This window comes from Salarias fasciatus, chromosome 17 (assembly GCF_902148845.1).
Source record: "Salarias fasciatus chromosome 17, fSalaFa1.1, whole genome shotgun sequence".
NCBI classification, from domain to species: domain Eukaryota; kingdom Metazoa; phylum Chordata; class Actinopteri; order Blenniiformes; family Blenniidae; genus Salarias; species Salarias fasciatus.
Genome location: NC_043761.1, coordinates 14,361,797 through 14,385,349, shown reverse-complemented (window position 1 = coordinate 14,385,349; position 23,553 = coordinate 14,361,797). Strand labels below are relative to the sequence as shown.

General features: G+C 42.6%; 1 protein-coding gene across 1 annotated transcript; it reads right to left on the bottom strand.

Moving 5' to 3' along the window:
• Nucleotides 1-8,149: 8,149 nt before the first annotated feature.
• Nucleotides 8,150-23,201, bottom strand: LOC115404655 (uncharacterized; the record flags this gene model as incomplete). Its single annotated transcript, XM_030114059.1, has 13 exons — nt 8,150-8,154; nt 8,613-8,772; nt 8,856-8,961; nt 9,033-9,133; nt 9,227-9,361; nt 10,272-10,412; nt 12,913-13,311; nt 14,261-14,271; nt 19,018-19,117; nt 19,622-19,789; nt 19,870-20,049; nt 20,231-20,339; nt 23,167-23,201. Coding segments are annotated over 13 exons (1,650 nt in total), but the record flags the coding sequence as incomplete, so codon positions are not given.
• Nucleotides 23,202-23,553: the final 352 nt, after the last annotated feature.

Sequence of the window (23,553 nt, the reverse complement as noted above, 5' to 3'; positions counted from 1 at the left end):
TGCCTCTTCATAGCCTTGTTGTGCGTTCATGTGTTGGCAACTTCTCACCAATTCTCTCGGTTCACCTGTGGTGAATTGTTCCAAATAATACAAACGATCTGCATCGTTGTCTGTCCGACTGTGAATGATGTGCTCGAACGCCCTCAGGAATGGCAGGAACTCAAGAGGATCGCCACTGAACTCAGGGATTTTTCGTTGGGGTAAGTTGGCTAGTCTTTGTTGCGTGACTAACATCTCAGTGATGTCCTTCTGTTTTAATATCACTTCACCGAGCTCAACTTGCCTTGCTCCCAGACGTGTGCCTGCAACATCATCGATTTCATTCTTCACTTGCACATAAGGCATGTGCCTAGCTGGAACATGAAGTACAGTGTTATCTGGGATAACTCGTGGGAGGCTGGTCAATTTTGGTTTGACATCCGGAGCATCAGGTGGAATGGTTGCGGCTGCATGCATGTTCTCCTTGAGGTATGAACTCATTCCATCACCCATATTCTCATATTCTTCCAGCACTCGTAGTTTTGCTGTGGACTCTGCGAGAGCAGTCTCAACATCCAGCTTCTCCATTTGAGTCTTTATCTGAATTTTCTGGACCTTCAGCTGAGCTGTTAGCTGTGCTTCCATTTGAGCCTCTTCCAATTGCAGTGCCTCTTTCTTTTCAAGTGCTGCTGCACAGGCGAGTAAAGCTGCTCTGTGAGCTTCTTCTTTTCTACGTGCAGACGATGCATGAGATGATGCGCTGGATCCCCTGGAGTGTTTACTGCATACACTGTGTGCTGGGATTGAAACACGTGCCTTTTGCACCGTGGACACACTATCATCAGAATGCACCTCTTCAGCAGCAGGCTCCTTTGGGTGTTCACTTGTGGAGTCTTCCTGCACACTCACAGCCTCTTCATGAGCAGCCTTGGCTTGCTGTTTTACTTTTATTATCCACTGCTCCAACGTGGTCAAAAAGTTCTCATACTTTGTGAGATTGGGCTCACTCCAATACTGCTGGTCAGCTTTTCTTTCTTCGTCTGATAACAGTTCACTAACTGCATTATTCACTTCAATAAACTCGTTCAGTAATTTTGAGTATTCACACAGATGATCCTTTTCCACCACAAGTGCATTGGAATCATTGCTCATTAGAGTTTCAATCTCTGCTGATTTGGAGGCAAGGCGTGCTAAAACACGTTTTCTTAGAGTCATTTGTTTATCAAGTTTCTCTGCTAATGCCTTTGGGGTTAACTTGATCCTTCTTTTAGGGTCTAGTGCGACATCGCCCTCCATCTTGCTTTTTTCAGACATTTCGAATGGCTATTCAAGTTAAATAAGTCTCAGCAAACTCCATCAAACCTCTGAAATCCAAATTAGCTGTCCTTTAATCTTAAAACATGTAGTTTTCCAAAAGAAGATTTAAGGTCTTATTTCCAGAGGCAAATATGAGCTTCTTCTTAGCTGTTATGACTTTCTAACAACAGCACGTTTCTCAAAATGTCTTCTTTAGCTTCTTAATCAGCAGCTTAACAACTCTTGAAACTTTAAATATGATGAATCAGCCACTTTACTTGGCGTCGATTTTTTACAGTGCAACTGTCAACTTCACGTCGGATTTTTACAGTGCAAAAATCATCCGTTTCGCCATAAACTCGCGAGGGCTTCAGCATTGCTTATCCGTGCATTCAAACGAGATATTTGTACTCATCCATCATCAGTGAAGTCGTCTGGAAACCGTAGGTGAGCGCCGCACTCCTCCTCCTTCAGCCGACTTGCTTCTCTCCTCCACGCGTGCTGCACGCATGCCCAGTTTCCTTCCGGGTTTCGCGAATCTTCTCTCGCCCTCGGCGACTGTTTTCTACTTAATGTAGTAGCTAAATGTCTGTTCTTAAATTCTTTATCAGTTCCTTCTTCTGATTCATTCAAATAACCACTCAGTCAGACGGAAAGAACGAGTCTACTCGTGTTAAAGTTTGAACGACGGTAGAAAACAGTGTGTTCGCCCCGTCTTTAATGAATCTCTCACAAAAAAAAACACACATCCTTTTCGCATCCGATAAATGCGTGAGCTCCAAAAACGTCATTGCTCAGCGTCAGTTCTCATTGGCTATTTACCCTAGTAAATCTAACATCACACTGAATGCAAAATAATAAAAATACAAATTATAACAGTAATGCAGCTATAATATTATCACAAATATTCCGCAGCATGCAAATACTGAACATTTCCAAATAACAACAAGTAAAAATGAACTTAAATTATTCAATAGAAAATGGCACCAATAGCACTGTTGGTGTTATTTTGTCATTCTTGTAGGACTTGATTGACAAACGTAAAGCCTTCTCCACAATAAAGGTGTATCTGGCTGCAATTGCCGCGTGCCATGTGGGGTTTGGTGGAAAAACGGTCAGCCAGCATCCTTTGGTCTGCCGTTTCATGAAAGGGGCACGCAGGCTGCTTCCTGTTTGCAGGCCGCTGGCGCCCCCATGGGACTTGGCGGTGGTTTTAAATGGGCTCTCCAGAGCTCCGTTTGAACCACTGGAGGAGGTGAGCTTGAAGCATCTGTCTCTGAAGACAGCGCTGCTTCTAGCTTTGGCCTCTGCCAAGCGTGTTAGTGACATTCATGCACTCTCAGTGCACTCCTCGTGCACTCAGTTTGCCCCTGGGAATGCCAGGGTGTCACTGAAGCCCCACCTGGCCTTCGTGCCCAAGGTGGTGGGCTCATGCTCTCCTATTGTTCTTACAGCATTTTCTCCACCGCCATTTTCTTCTCCGGAAGAACGGCGGCTGCACATGCTGTGTCCAGTCCGTGCCTTGCGGATTTATATGGACAGGACAATGGGGTTTCGGGAAGGTGACCAACTCTTTGTGTCCTGGGCTCGCCCCTGCAGGGGCAGACCCATCACGAAGCAGCGACTCTCCCACTGGATTGTGGGAGCGATCGCCCTGGCCTACACGTGTCAAGGTCTTCAGGCCCCTGTGGGCCTGTGGGCCCATTCTACACGTGGCCTGGCTGCATCCTGGGCCCTGTGTAAAGGGGTGTCAATTCAGGAGATTTGTGCAGCAGCGAGCTGGTCTTCACCACTCACCTTCGTCCGCTTTTATAAGCTGGACATCCCTGCTCTGAGCCTGGCTCATGCAGTACTGACTGCGGGGCTCTCTTAGGGCAGGGGGGAGGGCCTTTCCTGAGAGCTGGTGGTCAATCGAGATAAGCATGTCTGGCAATACGGGAGTTTCCATATCCCATAGTGAGACATCGAAACGAATGCTATGAAAGAGAACTTTAGGTTACTTAACGTAACCCCAGTTCTCAGAGTAGCATGAGTGAGATGTCTCACCAGACAGCCCTTCTTGCTGGGCGAAGCGAGAAGAGGTGCTTATTTTGAGTGATGCTGCGTAGATGACGCAGGCTACTTAAAGGGTAGGTGGCTCCACCCTCGGTGGGCGTCGCGATCACCAGCCAATCAGGATTGGCGTAGTGAGATAAATGCTTCTGAGGCATACGCTGGGGGCGTATCCCATAGTGAGACATCTCACTCATGCTACTCTGAGAACCGGGGTTACGTTAAGTAACCTAAAGTTTTTTGGCTCTGAGGTCTCACAAGCTGTTTGATGCTGACAAGCTGTACAGTTTGATGGACTCACCTTGATGAGCTGCCCGTCTCCAGTCCCGATGAAGAAAACCATCCAGCTGTTCTGCCTCACTGCCAGAACAGAGGTCATGTTGCTCTGTCTGAGGAGAACTTTCGGCTGAAGCTGTCTTCCAAGCATCCTTTGATAATCTTTCTGTAAAAATAGGGTATTTTTGGGAAAACCTGATGTAAATTTGCGTGATTTTAAAGAAAACTGTTTAAAGCAGTTAGCCATAACTTTTTACAGTAGGTGACCTTTTTGTTTTGTTTTTGATTGAGCTTGAATTGACTGTGTGTTCATTAGTTTTCTGAGAAAAAGCAGGTTCAACACTCAGCAATGAAGAAATGGGTGTAAAATATGATGGATCAGAGGAAGAAGTGAGGAGGATGATTTTCTGCTGAGCTTTGAGCTGCTAGCATGAAGCACCTGGACTGCACACACTGCTCTCCTCCGTCATCTTTTTATCATCAGTGAAGCCCTGTTATGACACTTTGTGTTGACAGGTTTATTATATATATTTTTAAAGCCAAACATAAAGCTAAAGTCTCGGCTTTGCGTTCACCACGACCTCCTGAATGCTGATGTTTTCAGTCACTGTTAGCTACTAGCATAGTTAGCTTTGGCTGCAGAGTGGACACAACTTTGTTCAATTCTTTCTTATAAACTGTGGTTTGAGCACCGTGTTGCTTTCTTTAAGCCTCACAACCAGGGTGAGAGTTTCACTATTGCTCAGGACTGTTTACGGTTTCATTTAAAAATATATTAAGGTGCAGATATTTTCCCTTTTGGTGTAATATGTTTTCAGATTTGTTTTTCTTTTTTTCTTTGTGATCACTGCTTTTGAGTTCAGTCACACCTGAAGTCAGTCAGGCTGATTGGAGCTGCAGGATAAAGTGTGTGTGACTGCTGCAGTCTGGAGTGTGTGACACACCACCCTTATAAAGGAGTCATTGACTTAGAATGAGGTTTCATATAAACCCACAACACATCTCCACACAGAACCTCACTTCCACACAGGAACAACCCACACTGCAGCCACACATTCATGCTGACAATTTAAAGTCACAATTCTCAAAGTTCTCTTCAGTCAGATATAGTTCAGTTGAAGCGGGTTTTATGACTTTGTGTCTGTTATGACTGATTCTGAAGGCAGGGACCTAAAATGTGACGTGCAACTTTTATATTGTTGACAACCTGTTGAACATCATTAATTTTTCTGATGGATTGCATTTTACAAGACTTGGATTATTTGAGGTTTGTTCAGCATTGAATGTGTTCAGTGCAGCAGGTCATCAAATTCAAAGTTATTTCCACATATTTTGTTTTTACATAATACTATTGGAAGCTAAACCCAGGACAGACGTCCTGGTGCAGCGTCGACACCTTCACTCCTCATCTTTGGTTCTGTGTCACAAAATTCCACAACATCTGGAGCAGACCATGTAAACTTAGATCCTGCTCAGCATGAAGAATGCATTGAAAATTACAATGCCATGGATTTATATTTTTCAGTTATTTAGAGTGTTTGATAATTATTTGGTAATAAAAACCTAATACTGGCAAGTCATGTTGTGCCACTGCCTTTTTAAAAACGTTATTGAGATGTATCAGTTTGAGGTGTGACATTTTTACAAAATTAAATTTTAATTTTTTTTTTATAGTAAAGTAACAATATAATAAAAATATAAATAATACATAGAAAACAAATAGCACCAATCAAGCTAACAGTATGACACTGTAGGGATTCTCAGCTACACAGTGCTGTGATATTTTTCACAGTAATAAATTGTCATTGAAGAATTCTGGCTGTCGAATAAAAGCATCACTATGGTAACTTTAGCTGCCAATTCACTGTAAATTTACTGAAGAATTTCTAACAGAAACACACTGATCATCCAACCCAGTCTGAGTCAGATGATCACATAAACCTCCATATAAAAACACATGACTGATCTTTTAAAAAATATTAAAATTCTATCATACGTTCTGATCAGCATTGACTGTCATGTTGTTATTATGACTTTACAACAAATTGAATGTGTTTGAACATGTAAAACCCATTAAAAGTAAACTAGTGACTCACGTTCCATTTTAATGAGGAGAAACGATGATACTGCTCAGATCTGCTCCAAAGACAAACGGGATGTATGTCAAACAGCAGGAGCTGGGTGTTGGTTTGTCCTCCATCCACACTGAACACGCCGCTCCACAGAGTCTGCGGACCACCCGGGACGACCGAGGAGGCCAGCAGTCTGCTGCCACCATCAGAGAGAGTCACTCCCCTCAGAGACTCCAGAGTCTCTTTTTTCTTGAAACGCTCGTCGAGCCAAAACAGATGGACTTCGCTGTTTTCAGCGACTGATGGCTCATTGGCGAGCAGATAAATGGTCGAGTTGATCTGGAATCCGTCCACGAACTCCACGTTCCCTTTGCTTTCGATGGTGGGCACGCCAGTCAACTCATTTATAGAAAATATCCCCCCGGTGGAAGTGTCTTCAGTGTTGTGAAGGTTTACAGCTCCTGAATCAGAGGGACATTTCTCCTCTCCAGACCCGTCCTGTTGTATCGCAGTCAGAATATAAGAGACACTGCGAGGCTGGTTTTTCTTCAGGGTCACCAGAAAAGCGACGGACGCGCTGCTGCGTTTGGCTGGTCCCACCTGGAAGTTTTCCTTGTGCAGAATGTTGGAGATGTTGTTCAGGTCCAGAATCTCACAGTATCCACACGCTCCATCGATCACACCGCAGCTGACCACAGACTGATTCTTCTCAAACGGTAATAAAACATTGACCCTGAAAGTTGCGTTCCAGTCAGCGGCAGCAGGAACTCTGTGGAAGTCCTCCGTGTCCGGATGCAGGACTCCTCTCAGGGTCAGACTGTGGACCGGGGTCAGGTCGTGGTTCCGCTGGTACAGTTTCTCTTCAGTGGCGATGTAAACCGTGTTACTGTCCACGGCCAAGTGACGGATGTCTCCATCCAAGAGAAAGGATGTGTCTTCCTCCAGACACAGACTCGGGGCTCCACAGAGGGTTAAAAGCAGACCGAGCAGCAGGACCATCTTCCAGGGAGGGAGGCAGCTTCAGCTGAGAGACCCTCACACACTTCAGACCTGCATGGCTCTCTGCTCTCTGACACACACGTCCTGAAGCCGTGCGTAAAAGCGCCTGAGTGAAAAGGAGAAGTGCTGAAAATGGGAGGGAGCAAGTCCTGCGAGGCTGAAACTCAACTGACATTTATCTGTGTTTGTTCAGGAAATGTCACGATTACACAGCGTAGAACTATTGACTGCACAATGTGTATTTTGACTTCAAAATTAAGTCTGTCCGCAAATAATCTGTGTGCAAAATCTGACCATCCTGATGCTGTGTGCTTCAATAAGGAAATCAGCAAGGACAGACTCAAGCTGAAAGATAATGCAAAACCATAAGACCAAGGTGGCTGACAGCATATTATATTAAGCAGTTATCCACCCAGAGGCAGAACTGTATGATTATTATGATTATTATGGATGTCGTTTTACTATTGCAACAACACATTATCAGTAGGGCAAAACTAACCTGTCTCACAACAGTCTGATCCCACACTGTAAAAAATTACCAGGATTTCACAATAGTCAACTGTAAAATTTCACTCTAAATTGCAGTATTATTACTTTACAGGATTTAACTTTAAAGTTCACAGTATGACACTGTAACTTAGAAGTTTACTATAAAAACAGTGCCATCACAGTAAACTATTGTGTTATTTGATATTTTAATTATTATTCAAAGTTTCCCACATTTATTCTAAATCTCGCAATTAAGACAACTGAGAAGATAAGAAGTAAAGCAAGCAAGTTTTAATCTGAAAATGGGGAACCACATGGTGACCAGACATAACATGTACACAGTCTGTAAAACTACTTAATACAAGAAACATTTGAGTAAAAAACATATTTGGTTTTATTTTATTTTAAACAATTTCATAAAAATGAGGGAAGTCTGAGTGATACCACAGAGTTCGACCAACATTTGCAATAGATTTGTTGTAAATATGAGCTATAAATGATCTAAAGAGAATAAAACCATAAAAAAGCACTTAATTGATTCAATTAAACTCACAAGCTTCCTCTCCACACAGTAAACATGAGATACATGAACATGAGAACCTGATCCCAGTGACATCCAGTCAGTCTGACATCTGATGGATTCTGTCTTTGCTGGTCACAGTATCTGCTTCACAACAAACCAAAAGAAATGTTTTCATGGAAAATTAGACTTTAAAAAACAAGAGAAATGGAGACGCTGCCTGGTGTTTAGAAGCTTTAACCACTGAAGCCACACAAGCATCTGAAATTAATTATAAAAACAACAAATCCAAACCTTTTATTTGGAGGATCTTTTTTTAAGAGGATGTTTAAAAAAAAAAAAAAAAGCTGTATGTTCGCTGAAATATGTCTGGTTCTTTTGAAATTTTTACAATATCTTTGGTGGCTTGGTGTGCTGGATTAGAGCCTCCTGCAGGACTTATTTTTGACACCCCTGCTTTAGTTTTCTACTCTGTGGACACAGAGAAAAGGTAATTACTGCAGCAACAACAGAGTATTTCTAAAGAAACAAAGATAATGGCTTAATCAAATTAGTCTTTCAATATTATGCATCTGTAAATTGACTAACTCTCTTTTTAATCTTCAAAACTCTCCTACTGGTGGAAACATGTTCCCCTGCAGCTGTCTCCACTGCTGTGTGAGTGAATGACTTACAAGACTCGGGTTGGTGGTCCACTCATATCAGAACAGTTCATTAACTGCAGTTGTTCGGTCAGACTTGTTGAGCCAAGCGCCATCTTTACAGTGACCAGCAGGCCTGTCAAACAGAAACATGATCTGCATTTCATCATTTTGAAAACTGACAATATGTTTTAATGTGTAACAGAATGTAATGAGACAAGAGATCAGTCAACTGGTGGTGAATATTGGATCTGTTTTGCATTTCCTTCATCATTTCTATCAAATCACCTTCAGGAGGAACGTTCTGTTTAGAAAGGGTGCAGGTGCATTGTGGGAACTGTGGAGGAAGGCCATCCCGGCTACAAAGCTCCCCAGAAGTTGTGGAGAACTGACAGGCGAACCGCGTCTCTTTGCTCACACTCACATGAGTCTGGATGTTCAGAGTGAGCTGAGAGAGAAAGAACAGACGATGAGTGGTGAATCAAGGAGCTCCAGCTGGTTTCAGTCCTCAGAGTGTGATCTGGTCTGAACCTGTCCAGTCCCGTCTTCAACAACTTTGTGGGAAATCAGTTTCTGCTGGAAGACATCAGGAATGGACAGCCAGTGGGAGTCCTCACAGTCATCTTCAAAGGTGCAGCTTTGGAAAGAAACACATGTTCTCACCAAGTTCATGACTGCTTGAACTGTTCCAGAAGCTTCTTCTCTCACCTTCCTTTGGAGACACACCACACACAGTATGGATCCTGAGCAGTCCACCACTCCTGGACATTTGTGTGTGTGCTGCACTTTGCTACAGCCACACGCTTCACCTACAAACAAGAACATTGAAGAAGACGTCAAAATACACCAAATGCAAAGGAAAACTATTATTAGCTGTGTGAGACAGTTCCATCAATATCTACCTCATTTTGAAATGGCACATACACATGTTTATGATCCACTGGATCCAGGTGCATTCTGGGAAACACTCGGCGGTAGTGGTTCGACCTGTAGAGCACTCTGGGACAGGCGGTGTGATAGTTCCTGTCCACAGCAAGCTGAGGACAAGAGTGTGATTCAATAAATGTTCTGAGGAAGAAACTTCAACTTCAAACTGGATCCTGTTTTTCTCAGAAGTCTTTAAAAAGCTGTGAATCGTTCATCGTTCACAGGATGTGGTTTGTGACAAGTCAGAGCGAGGGATGTTTCGATGGTTTTCCATTTAATATGCGTGTGTTAAGATCTTATCCTGCTGAGTTTTATTAGCATCGGGGGTTTCACAATCTTTATGACCGAAACAGCTTTTTTTCTGATTTTCCACCGAATCAAATTTATCTGGAGTCACAAAACATGTTTATCCTTTAAAATGAGGAGAGCACAGCTTCTGAAGTTCCACATATAATGTAATTATTCTACACAATAACTGTGTCTTATGCTGCCTTCATGAAGTTTCAATTTAAATTTAGGATGGAAAACACTTCAATACATTTTCAGCTTTTTTTTTGTGCCTGATTTTAATGGTCTCTTCCTTCTGATCAGCATCTTTCAGACAGTTTTGACATTTTTTAATAGAACAGAAATACTTTATTAATCCCAGAGGAAAAATACTTTAACTGTTGACCCACACAGAATAAATAAGTTGAATCGAAAACAAGACAGAATAAAAATTTAATCATTAATAAGTCATTTTAAATACTAATATTTACAGAGATTAATGGTGACTAATACAAACAGAAAGGATGAAATTTATCAAAACGCCATGAACAACATTCAGAGGGAAGAGTGACAGAGATTTATGAACTCAATAACGAATAATATTTTCGTTATTTTTACTATTTTATCTCTTTTTCATGCATCTTTTCTCTTGTAGATGAAATTGAATTACTGATTCAATAGTTTGAGATTTTTTGGCTCTGAGGTCTCACAAGCTGTTTGATGCTGACAAGCTGTACAGTTTGATGGACTCACCTTGATGAGCTGCCCGTCTCCAGTCCCGATGAAGAAAACCATCCAGCTGTTCTGCCTCACTGCCAGAACAGAGGTCATGTTGCTCTGTCTGAGGAGAACTTTCGGCTGAAGCTGTCTTCCAAGCATCCTTTGATAATCTTTCTGTAAAAATAGGGTATTTTTGGGAAAACCTGATGTAAATTTGCGTGATTTTAAAGAAAACTGTTTAAAGCAGTTAGCCATAACTTTTTACAGTAGGTGACCTTTTTGTTTTGTTTTTGATTGAGCTTGAATTGACTGTGTGTTCATTAGTTTTCTGAGAAAAAGCAGGTTCAACACTCAGCAATGAAGAAATGGGTGTAAAATATGATGGATCAGAGGAAGAAGTGAGGAGGATGATTTTCTGCTGAGCTTTGAGCTGCTAGCATGAAGCACCTGGACTGCACACACTGCTCTCCTCCATCATCTTTTTATCATCAGTGAAGCCCTGTTATGACACTTTGTGTTGACAGGTTTATTATATATATTTTTAAAGCCAAACATGAAGCTAAAGTCTCGGCTTTGCGTTCACCACGACCTCCTGAATGCTGATGTTTTCAGTCACTGTTAGCTACTAGCATAGTTAGCTTTGGCTGCAGAGTGGACACAACTTTGTTCAATTCTTTCTTATAAACCGTGGTTTGAGCACCGTGTTGCTTTCTTTAAGCCTCACAGCCAGGGTGAGAGTTTCACTATTGCTCAGGACTGTTTACGGTTTCATTTAAAAATATATTCAGGTGTAGATATTTTCCCTTTTGATGTAATATGTTTTCAGATCTGTTTGGCTTTTTTTCTTTGTGATCACTGCTTTTGAGATCAGTCACACCTGAAGTCAGTCAGGCTGATTGGAGCTGCAGGATAAAGTGTGTGTGACTGCTGCAGTCTAGAGTGTGTGACACACCACACTTATAAAGGAGTCATTGACTGAGAATGAGGTTTCATATAAACCCACAACACATCTCCACACAGAACCTCACTTCCACACAGGAACAACCCACACTGCAGCCACACATTCATGCTGACAATTTAAAGTCACAATTCTCAAAGTTCTCTTCAGTCAGATATAGTTCAGTTGAAGCGGGTTTTATGACTTTGTGTCTGTTATGACTGATTCTGAAGGCAGGGACCTAAAATGTGACGTGCAACTTTTATATTGTTGACAACCTGTTGAACATCATTAATTTTTCTGATGGATTGCATTTTACAAGACTTGGATTATTTGAGGTTTGTTCAGCATTGAATATGTTCAATGCAGCAGGTCATCAAATTCAAAGTTATTTCAACATATTTTGTTTTTACATAATACTATTGGAAGCTAAACCCAGGACAGACATCCTGGTGCAGCGTCGACACCTTCACTCCTCATCTTTGGTTCTGTGTCACAAAATTCCACAACATCTGGAGCAGACCATGTAAACTTAGATCCTGCTCAGCATGAAGAATGCAGTGAAAATTACAATGCCATGGATTTATATTTTTCAGTTATTTAGAGTGTTTGATAATTATTTGGTAATAAAAACCTAATACTGGCAAGTCATGTTGTGCCACTGCCTTTTTAAAAACGTTATTGAGATGTATCAGTTTGAGGTGTGGCATTTTTACAAAATTAAATTTTAAAATTTTTTTTTATAGTAAAGTAACAATATATTAAATATATAAATAATACATAGAAAACAAATAGCACCAATCAAGCTGACAGTATGAAAATGTAGGGATTCTCAGCTACACAGTGCTGTGATATTTTTCACATTAATAAATTGTCATTGAAGAATTCTGGCTGTCGAATAAAAGCATCACTATGGTAACTTTAGCTGCCAATTCACTGTAAATTTACTGAAGAATTTCTAACAGAAACACACTGATCATCCAACCCAGTCTGAGTCAGATGATCACATAAACCTCCATATAAAAACACATGACTGATCTTTTAAAAAATATTAAAATTCTATCATATGTTCTGATCAGCATTGACTGTCATGTTGTTATTATGACTTTACAACAAATTGAATTTGTTTGAACATGTAAAACCCATTAAAAGTAAACTAGTGACTCACGCTTGATCTTTACATGGACCAACGATGATACGTCATCATGAGGAAAACAGGACTGATGTCAAACAGCAGGAGCTGGGTGTTGGTTTGTCCTCCATCCACACTGAACACGCCGCTCCACAGAGTCTGCGGACCACCCGGGACGACCGAGGAGGCCAGCAGTCTGCTGCCACCATCAGAGAGGATGAGAGTCGCTAACCTCAGAGACTCCAGAGTCTCTTTTTTCTTTAAACGGTCGTCGAGCCAAAATGGACTTCGCTGTTTTCACTGCCTGATGGCTCATTGGCGAGCAGATAAATGACCGAGTTGATCTGAAATCCGTCCACGAACTCCAAGTTCCCTTTGCTTTCGATGGTGGGCACGCTAGTCAACTCAGTTATAGAAAATATCCCCCCGCTGGAAGTGTCCTCAGTGTTGTGAAGGTTAACAGTTCCTGAATCAGAGGGACATTTCTCCTCTCCAGACCCGTCCTGTTGTATCGCAGTCAGAATATAAGAGTCACTGCGAGGCTGGTTTTTCTTCAGGGTCACCAGAAAAGCGACGGACGCGCTGCTGCGTTTGGCTGGTCCCACCTGGAAGTTTTCCTTGTGCAGAATGTTGGAGATGTTGTTCAGGTCCAGAATCTCACAGTATCCACACGCTCCATCGATCACACCGCAGCTGATCACAGACTGATTCTTCTCAAACGGTAATAAAACATTGACCCTGAAAGTTGCGTTCCAGTCAGCGGCAGCAGGAACTCTGTAGAAGTCCTCCGTGTCCGGATGCAGGACTCCTCTCAGGGTCAGACTGTGGACCGGGGTCAGGTCGTGGTTCAGCTGGTACAGTTTCTCTTCAGTGGCGATGTAAACCGTGTTACTGTCCACGGCCAAGTGACGGATGTCTCCATCCAAGAGAAAGGATGTGTCTTCCTCCAGACACAGACTCGGGGCTCCACAGAGGATTAAAAGCAGACCGAGCAGCAGGACCATCTTCCAGGGAGGGAGGCAGCTTCAGCTGAGAGACCCTCACACACTTCAGACCTGCATGGCTCTCTGCTCTCCGACACACACGTCCTGAAGCCGTGTGTAAAAGCGCCTGAGAGAAAAGGAGAAGTCCTGAAAATGGGAGGGAGCAAGTCCTGCGAGGCTGAAACTCAACTGACATTTATCTGTGTTTGTTCAGGAAATGTCCCGATTACACAGCGTAGAACTATTGACTGCACAATTTGTATTTTGACTTCAAAATTAAGTCTGTCCGCAAATAATCTGTGTGCAAAATCTGACCATCCTGATGCTGTGTGCTTCAATAAGGAAATCAGCAAGGACAGACTCAAGCTGAAAAATAATGCAAAACCATAAGACCAAGGTGGTTGACAGCATATTATATTAAGCAGTTATCCACCCAGAGGCAGAACTGTATGATTATTATGATTATTATGGATGTAGTTTTACTATTGCAACAACACATTATCAGTTGGGTAAAACTAACCTGTCTCACAACAGTCTGATCCCACACTGTAAAAAATTACCAGGATTTCACAATAGTCAACTGTAAAATTTCACTCTAAATTGCAGTATTATTACTTTACAGGATTTAACTTTAAAGTTCACAGTATGACACTTTAACTTAGAAGTTTACTATAAAAACAGTGCCATCACAGTAAACTATTGTGTTATTTGATATTTGAATTATTACTGGGATTTCACAGCATTTCATTGTGTTATTTCAGTGGAAAATACTGTATTAAGACTCTCCATGCAAAAACACAGCAAATTTCATGAACCGCAATGAATTGTGGGACCTGCTTTTTTCAAATATGTTCAAACTGTTGGTGCGTGGACTTGATACCACCCACCTGGAGAACAGGAGATGTAATGTAGCCTTGTTTTCCACCTTTGCGTTCACTATATTGACATTTTAAATGAGTGTAACACCCACCTGACCGAAGGCTGCGAGGGACAGCCACACGGAGGATTAACAGGTTAGTTGGTTTGAGTAACTGTGTGCGCTAAAGGGACGTTGAGTGTCACTGTTTGCACCACATTTTGATTTGAGGCTGTGGCTTCGGTAACGTTAGCAAGTTAGATAGTGGTTTGATGCGATGCAAAACACCCACACTAACATCAGCTTCCGTTTCTCTTTCGTCTTGCATGTGAAATTCTCAGTTGAGCAGCACAAAGGCTAATTTAATGTCAGCGGTTTTTTTTTCTTCTTCTTCTTTTTTCCAGGTATTTCTTGATCCATGAACGGCTTGCAGGGTGTTTGTCTTTTAGGCCTTCTACTCCTGATGGCATGCTTCAAAGAGCCCAAACCTCCATCATGCTTGGGACTGATGTGAGTTGTTAAAAAGACCAATAAGCATGCAGTGATTGCATAAGTAAGTATAAAATTTGCTGCTCCAGATGTATGAAACAACGATCCTATTTTATGATGTACACAGGACACAGGAGCTGCCAGGCACCCCCTGCTTGATTGTACAAGGTATTGTTACTTTGATTTTAACTTTATATTTGTAGGAAAAATGTGAAAACTGTGAATATTTTATAAATGATTATAAATTCATTACATATGTTTACTTACTGTAACTGGTTGACTGATGTTTTGAAAATGTTTTTGCTAAATTTTGTATAATCTCCATGTCTTGTCTTATCTCCATCTCTTCTGATTGTGATCTTTTCTGATAATTTTTCCTTTGAGCATTGAAAGTTTCTCACCATCTCAATGACACATTCAGCATTCCACATCTTTATGACAGCAAACATCTGCTTATTTCAGGTGACCTGATGAAGCCAAGGGCGTGGAGGTTGTCGATTGAGGAAGGAGTGGTGATGGGACCATGCAGCTGTTGCAAATTTTATACATTTTATAAAGGAGCTTGTATGCTTGTTCTGAATATGTTTCAAGCATATTTGCACAGGAAAATTACCTGTTATATGTGATGTTGCACTTTGCACTTATCACAAGGTACAGTAAGTCCACAGCTAATCACTGCTATATCACGGTAATTCCTTGGGCATGGCAACCACGAATTTACGGTAAAGTGTTGTTGTTTTATTGTAAATTACTGTGGAATAATTACAGTAAAGTGCTGTGAATTAACTACGGTAAAGTGTTGTGAAAATATGTACAGCTAATTGCTGTGAAAGCAATGCAATTATTAACCAATAATTTACTGGAATTTTACAGTGAAATTTCTTACAGTGCTCTCGTTCCCTATTAGTGGGTGGACCATCCAACGCTTAGTGAATTCTGTTTCAAACCAATACAAACTATTTTTAAAGTATTTCGTGCCTCTTCTTGACAAGGTGACAGCTTCGTCTATGAAACCCTCACACACTTCAGGCCGACATGAGACTGTGGTCTCTGACACACACGTTTGGAAGTTGTGTCTAAAAGCGCATTGTGCATAAATCTAAAAGTATTGAAAATGTGAGGGAGTGAACACGTGAAACTGAAAATGAAGTGGAATTTATCTATTTTATTTCTGACTGTGTGAGGATTCAGCAATGTGTGAATATAGTCTGCAACAGGGGTGCCCAATACGTCGATCGCGATTGACTGGTCGATTGCAAAGGGAGTGTGGGTCGATGGCATGGCATTGAATAGTCGAGGACGAATGATCGGCCATCATCAATCCGCACTATGACGTCTGTCTTGTGACTGACATACGGGTCAGCCAATCCGACGTCTGATCACTTTTTGACTTCCGGTGTGTCACCAAACGCCAGAACTTCTCCTGCGAGTGTGTTGCCTAGCTAGCCCAGTTAACTGGCATGAATGCAAAAGAGGAGCTGTTGACAGTATTGTCTAGGAAAGAGCACACGTGAGGAGAGGACATTTTCTAGTCTTTCAAAAACTTTATTGAGAAAACCCAGCTCCCGATACGCAAACTCGTGTCCATCACCACGGACCGAACCCCCGGTGATTTCCCAGACTTCCTCAATCACCACTACATAATACATCAACAAGCGTTATGCGCTTAAAATGCTCAACATGAAAGAGATTAAGGATGTGGCAACGAAGATCGCCTGCTGTATTCGCACTAGATCTCTTCAAAGACGGCTGTTCCGTGCACATCTGGAGAAGGCCGACTGCGACCACTGTGAGTTGTTGCTACACACCGATGTGAGATGGTGTGTAGCAGCTCTGTCTGGAGATTAGGGAGTTTTTACTTGGAGCTAAACATGCAGAGTCCTGGTCAACTGAACGATGACCAGTGGCTGCTCGACTTGCTCTTTTTAACCAATCTGAAAAACATGTTGAATGATCTCAATTCAGAGTTGCAAGGAAAAGACAGAGCTGTGATCAATATGATCAGCTCAGTTCATGCTTTCAAACCAAAGATGGAAAATCTGCCCTCAAAGTTACAGCGCCATGATTTGGCAAACTTCAAGAATGTTGCATCAGAGTTGGAGATGCAGGAGAAAACGTGTGAGCAGCTTGACAGTGCACGCTACACAAAGCAGATTGAGAACTGTCAGTCAGAGTCCAACAGACGCTTTCAGGACTTTGCTTTGCTGGAGCCAGTTGCTACATTCATGCACTGGGTTCATACAGTAATGTAATGTAATGTACACCAATAAGCATTATGGATGAAATTCAGATTCAGTTCAAATCAATACATTATTTATCTTAGGGAAAAAAGGAAAAAAAGAGGAAAGACGAAGCAATAATTGATAAGAATTTAAATAACGATAATATCAAATAAAAAGACTATATCCTTTGCATTGTTATTGCACTGGTAGATCCTTCTGACTTGGTCATGTTATAAGTAGCTCACAAGCTGAAAAAGTGTGGGCTCCCCTGGTCTGCAATATATGTTCCAGATACGAAAACTAAATCTGTAATAATCTGAGTGCAAAATCTTTCGATCCCAACAGGAGGGAAATCCTCAGCAAACCAATGACACCCTCCAGGCGGCAGTCCAGTGAAAAGCTGCTGATGGTGATTTGTGGCATTTTATTTTCAGTCAGCAGACAATATCCTCCCATGTCTCTGCAGCAAACCTCACAGGAAGCATTTTCAGTAGCAGCAGTTTCAACAGTCACGTTCAGACTTCAGCAGGACAGAGTCGACATCGAGTGTAGTTTCTGGGAAGTTCTCTCTCTCAGTTCTTGGGGAAACACTGAAAGTTCCTGACCAGAGCTGTAAAAAGTACATGCATTTAAACTGACACTTGTTAAATACTTTGTTGAAAGTGCGAGTACTGAGTAAACTACTTTAAGTGAAAGTCAGACAGCAAAGGGTTTTGAAGAGAATCTAAGTTTCAAAGAAAAAAAAGTTGAGACGAACTTCGAAGCCTTTTCAGTCTCTTTAACTTCGGTTTTTGGTTTTTGCCGTGAGCAGATAGACTTTCTGTGTGCACCGAAAACACACACTCTGTTTGGACACCACCTCAACTGTTACCACTGACACAGATCGTGACTGAAAATCTATCAGGTTTGAGTCTCAAATTAAATAATTTTCTGGACACAAATAACATTTAAAAATCTGATTGGAGCAGATATTTGATTAAATGACAAGAACTTTAATTAGAAGTGTTTTTTTTAAGTTTGGGGTTTCGATAATGAATATAATGAGTAACTTCTCAAACCTCTATATTAAACTATAATATGAGCGCTGTGCTCTCATTGCATTGCTGGGTTTTCTTCAGGTCCTCCAGTTTCCTGCCACAGTGTAAAAACATGACAGGTTAACCAGAGATTCTACATTTAGAGAAGCTGACACGTCTCACATCTGTTGAACTCTGACTAAATTTGAAACATTTTGACTTCTTGACTTGTTAACAATTTTAATTCTTTTTTTCTCACTATATTAATAAAACAAAGTTTCCCACATTTATTCTAAATCTCGCAATTAAGACAACTGAGAAGATAAGAAGTAAAGCAAGCAAGTTTTAATCTGAAAATGGGTAACCACATGGTGACCAGACAGAACATGTACACAGTCTGTCAAACTGGTTAATACAAGAAACATTTGAATAAAAAAATATTTGCTTTTATTTTGCTTTAAACAAATTCATAAAAATGGAGGGAAGTCTGAGGGATACCACACTTAGACAAAAATTTGCAATAGATTTGTTGTAAATATGAGCGATAAATGATCTAAAGTAAATAAAAATACAAAAAAGATGCTTTATATAGTTAAATTGTTTCCCATAAGCAATTATCCAGTAAACATGAGATACATAAACATGAGAACCTGATCCCAGTGACGTACATTCAGTCTGACATCTGATGGATTCTGTCTTTGCTGGTCACAGTATCTGCTTCACAACAAACCAAAACAAATGTTTTAATGGTAAATTAAACTTTAAAAAAGAACAGAAATGGAGCCGCTGCCTGTGGTGTTTAGAAGCTTTAACCACTACAGCCACATTTAAAGTGCAGACATACAAGCATCTGAAATTACTAATAAAAACAACAAATCCAAACCTTTTTTTGAGGATATTTAACTTTTTTCTTATAAAACAGCACCAGTGATCAGTGTTTGTTCCTCTTCGTGGTGACTTTCTTATCCCATAGACAGATAAACACCAGCGCTAAAAAAACAAAAGAAAAAACAGATTCCAGTTCAAATCAAGGAAAAACACAATTTTAGTCATGAAATTAAGAGGAAAAATGTCAGTATTTTAATACTGAAAAACAAAGTTAGTGTTTTAAAAGTGGAATATGTTGTTGTTTTTGTCCACTTACCAGCAATAACACAGGGGATCAGCATGAAGCGCAGGATGACAATGACTGGAGGCATTAACACTGGAGGAGCAAGTAACACTGTCTTGTCACCGTATTTAATCTAAAAAAGAATAAATCTCATCTGAGCCTTGAGCCAGAGATATGAAGGCTGGATGTTTGAGTGAATATTGATAAAATCATCATGAAAATATGTCCAAACAAACGCAGGAATATTTCTGTGTACATGGACATTTGATGCAATAAAATGTTGAGTTGTAGTCAATAATGCATTGGTTTTATGTAGCGCTTTTCAGGACACTCAAAGACACTTTACATTGCATTATTCATTCACACAATACTGGGTGGTGGTCAGCTACTGCTGTAGCCACAGCTGCCCTGGGGCAGACTGACGGAAGCGAGGCTGCCAATCTGCACCATCGGCCCCTCCGACCACCAACCACTCACTCTCACAACTGTCATACGAGGCAATGTGGGTGAAGTGTCTTGCCCAAGGACACAACGACAGTTTTACGCCTGCAGGAGCGGGGATCGAACCGCCAACCTTCCAGTGATAAGACGACCTGCTCTATCAACTGAGCCACTGTAGTTGAAAAACAAAAGTTACCATTAACGTCTGGAACTGTGCGCTGGGTGGGCTCTGAATCTCACAAGAGTAAAAGTTGAACTCTTCACCGGGGTCTTTGTCTTCCATGATGCAGGGGTATCGTTTCTCCTCCTGCTCCCCCCATACTGACAACTCCGCTGGTGTTATCTCCAGTTTGTCTGCTTTTCTCTGAAATGACAACAGAAACTCATGTTGATCCCATGTGGAACACGTTGGTGTTATTTCAAACAAATCAGAAGAAATTCAACCTGTATGGTGATCTGGACGTGGTCACCCCTCTGTGTGGATGTGAAGCTGGTGAACTCTGGGTCTGGATGGTAGATCAGGTTTGTGGAGCAGATCAAGGTTTCATTGGCGACTTTCAACAGAAGAGAACTGCTGGAAACTCTGGAGGGATTTGTAGCTGCAGGTGACTTGAAGGTGAGATTCTGCATGAAATAAAAACAAGAAACCTCTCATGTCGATAATACTATTGCCATTTGACTCATTGTTTCTGTGATCATAATTATGAAGATGTTCCAAGATGTTGTGGGTCTTCAGATTGAGGAAACATTTCCTCCATCCTTCACAACAGAAACCCAAACCCTGGTCTTCGCTCTCCAGACCCACCTGATGGTTCCTGTCAGTCGGAGGTTGGACTTCCTGAGGGGCTCGGCTGTGAATGACCCCCTCCACAAACTCCAGGTGAGATCCAGTGAGTGTGATCTTCCTCCCCCCACTGCAGGTTCAAGGAAAGTCATCAACATGAAACTTCTAGCTCAGCATGATACATTAAAAACAGATAATAAAATCCCTGTAATAGCTAGTAAACTCGAGGCAAGAGAATATTTTAGTATTCAACTTGGCTGTGGTCTTAGTGTCTTGGTGCTTGCTGTGATGGCAATCCTTGAACCCAGTGGTGGACACCAGAAGTCAGGGCTGTCGTCAAGCTGAACCAGGAGTCCTATCCATTCCAGCTGGCTCATGGGATTACCCAAGCAGCTGACAGGTAGCAGTAAGCTAAGAAAACTCCAGAACAAGGGGTTCTGGAGGTAAAAACTCGGGTCTGGAAGGAGTTCGGAGAGCCATGGAGGAGGACTACCAGCCGGCCTCGGGGAAATTCTGCAAACCATCCGGTGCCTCAGCAGGGGAACGCCGGTCTCCACCAACTGCTGACCTCAATACATGATATTATCGGACAGTGGAAAGAGTACTTTGAGGACCTCCTCAATCCCGTTGCCACATCTTCCGTGGGGGAAGCAGTGGCTAAAGTCTCAGAGGTGGACTTGTCCATCATCCAAGCCGAAGTCACCGAGGTGGTTGGTAAGTTTCTGGGGTGGCAAGGCACCAGGGGTGGACGAGATTCGCCCTGAGTACCTTAAAGGAATACTCCACCCAAAAAACGATTTGGCCTCATTTTCTACTCACCCTCATGCTGAGAAACACTCTGGAGCACTTTTTTGACGTTTCAAATGCAGTTGGAGATGTTTGGGGATTTTCGTTGTCAACAAACAGGGACCGACAGAGCCCGACAGAAAAAACGGTCTGCCGCGGCTTCCGTAGTTCAGGGTGCGCACGCAGACATGCACCTGAGCTCTACGAGAGCGCGCTGTTTGGGCTCTTAAAATGTACTAAATGACCTCGTTAAGAATTAATTATGGACGTTATGCGCTCAGGACACTTGGATTACAGTGGACGAGCAGTATGAAGGAAAATGGGCATGTTTTGTGGATTTTATGGACCGTGTTTTCTGTCGGGCTCTGTCGGTCCCTGTTTGTTGACTACGTAAGTCCCCAAACATCTCCAACTGCATTTGAAACGTCAAAAAAGTACTCCAGAGTGTTTCTCAGCATGAGGGTGAGTAGAAAATGAGGCCAAATCGTTTTTTGGGTGGAGTATTCCTTTAAGTCTCTGGATGTGCAGGGACCGTCTTGGTTGACACGTCTCTGCAACATCGCGTGGCGGTCGGGGACAGTGCTTCTGGAGTGGCAGACTGGGGTGGTGGTTCCCCTTTTTAAAAAGGAGGACCGGAAGGTGTGCTCCAACTACAGGGAGATCCTATTCCTCAGTCATCCCAGGAAAGTCTTTTTCAGGGTACTGGAGAGGAGGATTCAACCGATAGTTGAACCTCGGATCCCAGAGGAACTGTGGTTTTCGTCCTGGTCATGGAACACTGGACCAACTCTATACCATCTCTCGGCTGCTCAAGGGCTTGTGGGACTTCACCCAATCAGTCCACATGTGTTTGGTGGATTTGGAAAAGGTGTTCGACTGCATTCGTTGGGATGCCTTGTCGGGGGTGCTTCGGGAGTATGGAGTCCTTGTTGAAGGGCCATCCGGTCTCTGTAGGACTGAAGCAGGAGCCTGGTCCTTATTGCCCTCAGTAAGTCGGACCTGTTGCCAGTGCATGTTGGACTCCGGCAGGGCTGCCCTTTGTCACTGGTTCTGTTCATAATCTTTATGGACAGAATTTCTAGGTGCAGCCAGGGGCCGGAGGGGGTCAGGTTTGGTATAAACTGGATTTCATCTCTGCTTTTTGCAGATGATGTTGTCCTGTTGGATTCATCAAACCTGGACCTGCAGCATGCACTGGGGCGGTTCGCAGCTGAGTGTGAAGCAACAGGGATGAGAATTAGCACCTCCAAATCCGAGGCCACAGTTCTCGACCAGAAGCTGGCGCCCTGCCCTCTCCAGGTCAGTGGAGAGACTCTGGCCCAAGTGGAGGAGTTTAGGTATCTTGGGTTTTGTTTTTGAGTGGGGACAGATGGAGCGTGAGATTGACAGCCGGATTGGTGAAGCGGCTGCAATGATGGTGATATCGGTCCATCATGGTGAAGAAAGAGCTGAGCCGAAAGGCAAAGCTCTCGATTTGCTACTACCTTCACCTGTGGTCTTGAGCTTCAGGTTATGACCTAAAGAACAAGACCCCAGATTCAAGCAGCTGAAATGAGCTTCCTCCGTAGGGTGGCTGGGCGCTCCCTTAGAGATAGGGTGAGGAGCTCAGTCACCAGAGAGGAGCTCGGAGTAAAGCCGCTACTCCTCCACATCAAGAGAAGCCATCTGATGAGACTCGGGCATCGGTTTAGGATGCTTCTTGGACGCCTCCCTGGGGATGTGTCCTGGGAATGTCCCACCAGTAGGAGGCCCCAGGGAAGACTGAGGACACGCTGGAGAGACTATGTCTTTTGTTTGGCCTTGTTTGGCCCTCTTCTCAAAGGAGCTGGAAGAAGCTCTGGGAACAGGGAAGTCTGGGCATCCCTGCTTAGACTGGTCCCCTTGCGACCCGGTCCCGGAGAAGAGGTTGAAGATGGACTGAATGAGAACTCAAATAGAAAACCAATATAAATACACAGAAAGACACTGAATAATAGCAATACTTTAAGCACTGGAATATACTTTCATTTCAGGAAAAGATGCATTTGTTGTTGCTTTTGAAATTCTTGCTTTGTTTTGTCAAAATGTTTTTCTGCAGCCGTGTAGCTGCTGAGTCACTCTTCATTTTCAGGCAGTCGACTGATTATTGTGTTTTGTTTTGAGCATCACAGTATCAGTAAATCCAAGCACACCTGATCCAGGAGTTCCTCGGTGAAATGTCTCGACAGGAAGGGGACGACTGGTAGATGATGCTCGCGTCACCGTGGCAACTGCCATCTGGGAGGAGAACGCAGGCTTTCACTGTCCCTTTACGGTTTGCTCTGGGAATGTGGAAGGTCAAACTGGAGCCGCTGTTGTTCCAGACAGGAGACCTGAGCAGAGAACACACAACAAGACTCAACAAGATCCAGAAACAAATGAAAACTGAGCAGAGAAACGCTCCTCAATGCTCCATCATTCTTGGAAAACTGCACCATGTTCTCCTGAGAGCTGAGAGAAAAGGTTGGATCATGTCACTCCTGTTAAAATGTGATGGGTCAGTGTGTTTCACGGCTGCCGTTTCTCATCTTGGACTTCCC